The sequence below is a fragment of the Myotis davidii genome, unplaced genomic scaffold (assembly GCF_000327345.1).
Source record: "Myotis davidii unplaced genomic scaffold, ASM32734v1 scaffold3211, whole genome shotgun sequence".
NCBI lineage: Eukaryota > Metazoa > Chordata > Mammalia > Chiroptera > Vespertilionidae > Myotis > Myotis davidii.
Window position 1 is genome coordinate 420179 of NW_006282526.1, and position 6440 is coordinate 426618.

Here is a 6440-nt window from a genome sequence, read left to right on the forward strand (position 1 = left end):
GGAGCATCCAGCCACAGGCCAGCTCCCAGGTCAGCGCGCTCAGGGGTGTACGTGGCTCCCCACGTTCCAGCCGGGAAGGGTCCTTAGCAGCGCGGTCTGTGCAGGAGACGGTGCTGAGAGAGCGCGTGAGAGCCCTCCCCACGCAGGCAGCCGGGGTGGGACCGTGGGGGGCAGGCAGCTAGCCTCGGTGGGTGATCACTGCGTGATAGCGACACATAAGTCACTGTTTTATACCTCACACGTCAACAAGGTCATGTCAGTTATATCTCCATGAAGCTGCAACGCAGACACCAGCGCGTTCTCAACCTGTCCCCCCATCTCTCTGTCCCCCTGTCTCTCTGTCTCCCCGTCTCTGTCTCCCTGTCTCTCTGTCCCCCATCTCTCTGTCTCCCCGTCTCTGTCTCCCTGTCTCTCGGTCCCCCGTCTCTCTGTCCCCCCATCTCTCTGTTTCCCCGTCTCTCTGTCTCCCAGCCTCCCTCCTCATCTCTGTCTGTCTCCCTCCAGGCACAGAGTCCGTGTGAGGCCCAGGAGGCAGCCACGTGCCAGGACCTGGTGACCACTGTCCTCGTCAGAGACGGAGCGGCCGGCACCTGTACTCCCCCAGCCCCCGCGCCGGGATCAATGTCAGCTGTCGGCGCCCCGAGTCTGTGGCTCCCGTGCGACAGCCAGGCGACCGAGGCAGGGGCGTCTCCTGCCCTTCCAGTTGGTGAGCAACCAGGGGCTTACATTCAGGAACAGTCTCCCGCAAACACCCTCCTTCCCGCCTCAGCTCCCAGGACGCCCAGCCTCTGGCACCCGACCCATCCCCACTGGCCCGCATCAACACTGCCACCCAGTGGCCAGAGTGAGAAATTACAGGGAGCTGTGTGTCCAGGCCTCTGCCCAGCCATAGCACCTTCCAACTGACCAGCCCTGGCCAGAGACCGGGGCAAAGGATGGGTGGGACACAGCAGCCTCTTCCCAGTACATCTGGGGAAGCTGACGCAGAGCCGTCTATTCCAACACATGGAAAAGGCACAGATCAAGTGACATGGAGCCAAAGGCTGCAGGATGGAGGAGCTGGGGCTTTGAAGGGTGAATAGGAGTTCACTGGGGACCATGGTGAGGGACAGGGCTACCAGGAAAGAGTTTCTTTAAAAAGCTGGAGTCAAGCTGAACTTTCCTGAATGCCGTCCATCTGGATGGACGTTTCTAGGAGTCAAACCTTCCCCACTTGTAGCTGCTGCTCCGCCCAGCCCCCAACCACACCCAACCATAGTCCACGCTCCACAGCTTCTCGGGGCTCTGCCTCCCATTTCCATGGTGCATTTACACCATGGAATACTACGCAGCAGGAAAAAAGAAGGATCTCTTACCCTCTGAGACAGCATGGAGGGACCCGGAGAGCACCATGCTAAGTCAGTGGCTCTCAACCTTCCTAATGCCGCGACCCTTCAATACAGTTCCTCGTGTTGTGGTGACCCCCAACCATAAGATTATGTTCGTTGCTACTTCATAACTGTAATGTTGCTACTGTTATGAATCGTCATGTAAATATCTGATATGCAGGATGTATTTTCATTGTTACACATTGAACATAATTAAAGCATCGTGATTAATCACAAAAACCATATGTAATTATATATGTGTTTTCCGCTGGTCTTAGGCGACCCCTGTGAAAGGGTCATTCGACCCCCAAAGGGGTCGCGACCCACAGGTTGAGAACCGCTGTGCTAAGTGAAAGAAGCCAGTCAGAGAAAGACAAGTGTCACATGATCTCTCTCACATGTGGAATCTAATGAACAAAATAAACTGATGAACGGAGTGGACCCAGAGACACGGCAGCAGGGAACAGAGTGCGGGATCTCGGAGGGAAGAGAAACATCAATGATGAGAGAGAATCATCGATCGGCTGCCCCCTGCACGCCCCACACTGGGGATCAAGCCCACAACCCGGGCACGTGCCCTGACCGGGAACGGAGCCGTGACCTCCTGGTTCATAGGTTGATGCTCAACCACTGAGCCACGCTGGCCGGACGCCTCCCGTGTCTAAACAGCACAATCCTGGGACCTGTCCGATTTCCTTCCGTCTGGGTATTAGTTACTGACGCTCGGCCAGGGAGACGGGGCCCAGCTCATCTGTCGCACGGCCCTCGGTTTCTGTGGTGCCGACTCATGCCACGTCCACAGCCCAGAGCCACGTGTTTTGGGGTTTTGTTTTTTAATATATTTAATTGATGTCAGAGAGGAACGGGGAGGGAAAGAGAGTTACAAACTTCAATGATGAGAGAGACTCATGGATCGACTGCCTCCTGCAGGCCCAACACTGGGGATCGAGCCTGCAAACTAGACATGTGCCCGGACCAGGAATGGAACCCGGGACCCTTCGGACTGCAGGCCGATGCTCTATCCACTGAGCCGAACTGGCCAGGGCTGGACTTGAAGTTTCAGCGGTAGGAAGGGGCTCTGGGAGCCACCAGCACTGGGACACAGGGACACAGGCGCCGGGCACAGCTCCCAACTCGGATGACATCCCCCACGGGACCAGCTGACCTCATGTCAAAAGTACACGATGCCCAGAGACCCGCGGTCTCGCCCCCCCACCCCTGCCCCGTCTGTGTGAGGTGTCCAGCGAGGGCTCTTCTTACCTGGAAGGGGGTCTGGCTGTTGTAGTTCTTCAGCTCCTTGTCCCCGCCCCGGAACAGCAGCACCCGCGCACAGCTGTCCTGCAGGCACACGGGACACGCGGGTGACGGACAGATCCCACGGGAGCCGCTCAGGCAGAGCCCCGCCCCCTGCAGAAGCTCCCTCCCAAGAGGCAGAGAAACGCTGGCAAAGCCAGAGGGCGGGCGGGTTCCTCCCTCCGCGCGGCCAGGATCAGGATGACCCCACCCCCACCCCCGCCCAGTGCTACCGGGTGAGGTTTAACTGCTACAAACACTGGACAACATGGCAGAATCTATAAAAGTGGAAAGTATATGCACCCCTGGGCCAAACAGCGGCCTTTTTAAGGCCACATTCTACAGTCTCGCACGTGCGCACAAAATACATCAGAAGTGAAACGCCCGGCCGGCGGGGCTCCGTGGGTGAGCATCAACCGATGAACCAGGAGGTCACAGTTCGATTCCCATTCAGGGCACAGGCCCCGGGTTGCAGGCTCAATCCCCAGTAGTGGGTGTGCGAACTATGGCCCACAGGCTCTCAAGCGGCCCGCTGCCTGCTTTGTAAATAAAGTTTTACTGGCACACAGCCACACGGTCATCTAGTGCTGTCTCAACGGCAGAGCGGCGTGGCCGTGGCCTCAAGCCTGTGGCCTCTGCAGAGAGTTCGCCGACCCCTCCTCTAACCTGAGGCAGCTGGGCAGGGCTTTCCCGAGAGCCCGGCCAGCTCTGGGTCCTCCTGGAGCCATTGGCCAAGACAGGACAGACCTGAGTCAGGTCAGTGACATGGGTCAAACCAGCCTAGCCCGTCACAGACTGCAGACCACAGTGGAACCACCCACACGCTCAAGACCTTCTTGGCCACAATTATTTCAAGTGGCAGCAAACATGTCTATCGGGCGGTTTTGTCTCAATGAAAGACGCGCAGTCTCCTGGGGACAATGAAGGGCTGCCTGCTGCTCGGGGCGTGAGAAGCACATGTTGGCACAGATGTTCTACCAGCTGCGGCCAAGCCTCGGGCGTGCTTTCCTGGAGCAGCCGGGCAAGGCACCCTGGGCTCACACAGCTATTCCCGTGCAAACGTCAGGGTCCCCCGGGGAGTGCCCCAGCTGCACACAAACCCCACTGTGCGGGGGTCGCCTCCAGAAGCAGGAAGCCAGCCCCCCGCCCTGCAAATCCTTCTTGAAGCTGAAATGCTCCCCGCCCTGCAGGCTGAGCTGCTCTCCTGTGCCAGCCGCATGGAGACCACGAGCCATGGCTGCTCATGCCCCTGAGAAGAGGGGTCCAGGGCCAGGGGTGCCAGCAGAAAGGATGGGTGAGTCACAACAATGCCTGCCCCTGGCGGTCCCCCAAAGCACTGCACAGCGAGAACCACAGCGGATACTATGGGAACTCATCCAGGGGAGCCTTGACTGAGGGCGGGCTATCTGAATGGGGTCTTGAAGGATGTGTAGGAGTTTCCCAAGGTTGACTAGCTAGAAGCAAATCTGGATTTCAAAGTGGCTTGGAGGGGCCTGGGCGGGGGCGCGCCCATGGACTGGGCGGGGAAAGGGCCTGGTCTCAGGCGAAGGCTGGAGGTTTCACCTAAAAAGACGGGAGCACTGCTTGGGCTGGAAAGATACTGCCGATGGCAGAGGACACGCAGCTGCAAGACCCTTGGGGCCCCCAGCATCACCCTAATCAGTGGTCCGCCCTCTGCTCCTCCAGGTAGCAGAGCACTCCCCCCCATGCTGCTCATGCAGTGTCCACACCCCCCCCACCCCACCCCCCCACTCTCCAGGCGAGGTCCTTGAAGTCAAAGAATAGGAATGAAGGGAAGGAGGGGCAGGGACCTCCCACAGCGAAGTTCAGGACCTGCCTGGACCCCGGGCCCCAGGGCCCCAGGGCCCCAGGGAACTGTCCCGCTCCCCGCCCTCCGGTCGTAGAAGGTGGGGGTGGGCCCCGCGGACGCCATACTGACCTGGTTGTAGAGGGCACAGATGTGCAGGGCCGTGTTCCCTGAGGCATTCTGAGCCCCCATGTCCGCCCCGTAGAAGAGCAGGTGCTCCAGGTGCTGCACGTGTCCGTACCTGCAGGCCTGAGAAAAGACCTCGCTGTCAACAGGGCACCAGGGGGTGCCCTGAGCTCCATCGGGGACACGCCCAGCTCCACAAGGACGCTCCCACCCCAGGGGCAGTGAGCTGAGGGAGCATCTGCTGACACCATGCTGTCCTGGCCTGAGGGTGATGGGGCGTGGCCAGAGGGTGATGATGACAGTGGCGGGGGTGTGGCCTGAGGGTGATGCTGGCCTGTGGGGGCGTGGCTTAATGGTGAGGGGGCGTGGCCTGTTGGTGATGATGACAGTGGTGGGGGCATGGCCTGAGGGTGATGAAGCCTGCTGGGGGCTGGGTTGATGGTGATGGGGTGTGGCCTGAGGATGACAGTGGGGGCGTGGCCTGTTGGTGATGATGGCTGTGGTGGGGCGTGGCTAGAGGGGATGAGCACAGGGATGGGGCGTGGCCAAACAGTAACCATGACAATGATAGTGACGGGCACGGCGGGCATATATTGTGCAGTCACTAGCTGCCAGGTGCGTCACAGGAATTTCTCCCTAAGCTGCCCTGAGCCATGAATTCTAACTCAACTGACTTGCGCGATTAGCAGGCAGCTCCCAGCGGTAAGTCCCTGGCTCAGGGGCCCTGGACCATGTTGACAGGGTTTCACCCCGCCCACCGCACCCCAGGCCAGATGCGCCCTCGTTTATCCCGAAACAAAGTCAGAGAAACAGAGCGGGAGGTCGGGAGGGGGACTCCCACGTGGGCCCGTCACGTGTGCCGGCTGCACATGAAGGGAAGGTGCGTGGGAGGGAACCCGGCTGCTTGGCCCCCCGGGTCCCCAGTTGGGAGCGAGGGGGCAGGGAGGGGGGCAGGCGGACCTGAAACTGCCCAGCAATTAAAGCCACACGGGGAATGAGTCCTCCAAGTTCCTAGATTGTGGGAAAGCATCTGGGTGTGTCTTCTTTAAAAAAATAAATGTTACTGATGTCAGAGAGAAGGGGAGAGGGAGAGAGAGACATCAGTGATGAGAGAGCATCCCTGACCGGCTGCCTCCTGCACGCCCCACACGGGATGGGGCCCACAACCCAGGCCTGTGCCCTGACCCGGAATCGAACCCTGACCTCCTGGTTCATAGGTTGACGCTCAAGCCCTGAGCCACGCCAGCCGGGCATTACTTGTTTCTACTTCGTTTACGAAAGATCTCCCCGTGGAAGGGCATTTCGGGAAAAATACTGGGGCCATTTGAGGTCCTTTGCAGTCATGACTCAAATAACTGCTCTCCCCAAGTCAGCCTGCAGGGGGCGGGGCAGCCCAGGGCGGTGCCTGGAGCCCCTGGATGGGAAGCCGCCTTTGCAATGAGACCCGCGGGCCAGGGCGATCCCAGGAGAGGAGGCCAAGGGGAGGCTGCCACCTGCAGCACCTGCGGGCAGGCCTGGCCTGGGCATGGGACCCGAGAGAGGAGGCGGAGCCAGACAGGCCGGGAGGGAGCTGTCCACGCCCCGGGGTGCTGGACGGAGGGACAGACTTGAGTTGCAGGAGCCCGACAAGGAGAGCGGACCCAGCCCACCGCGAGCCTGCGCACAGAGGGAGCACTGGGCTCTGCAGCGCTGGCCGCGGCCACCGCCCTCGGGTAACGAGGTGCCTCAGCAGGACGGGGGGCCTTTCCCAGCCTGTGAGACAGATGGACCCAGAGGGCGCGGACAGTCCCAGCACGGATGGGCTGGGACACAGGCGTCTGTGGGCCCTGGGCCCCTGCACTCAGAAG

The 6440-nt window shown here is 60.4% G+C and overlaps 1 protein-coding gene and 1 long non-coding RNA gene across 2 annotated transcripts in view; both read right to left on the reverse strand.

Annotated features, from left to right (window-relative positions):
- Positions 1–2383: 2383 nt before the first annotated feature.
- On the reverse strand, positions 2384–4754 carry LOC107182164. Its single transcript, XR_001512887.1, has 3 exons — positions 4600–4754; positions 2628–2705; positions 2384–2461 (listed from the first exon to the last, which is right to left on the reverse strand). It is a non-coding gene; the product is annotated as an uncharacterized LOC107182164 (long non-coding RNA).
- A 689-nt stretch (positions 4755–5443) lies between these two features.
- Positions 5444–6440, reverse strand: part of LOC102767621 (SH3 and multiple ankyrin repeat domains protein 1) — a 13321-nt gene continuing 12324 nt past the window's right edge. The window contains exon 7 of the mRNA XM_015560184.1: positions 5444–5456. Coding sequence (XP_015415670.1) covers positions 5444–5456 — 13 coding nt within the window. The remainder of the gene's footprint in view (positions 5457–6440) is intronic.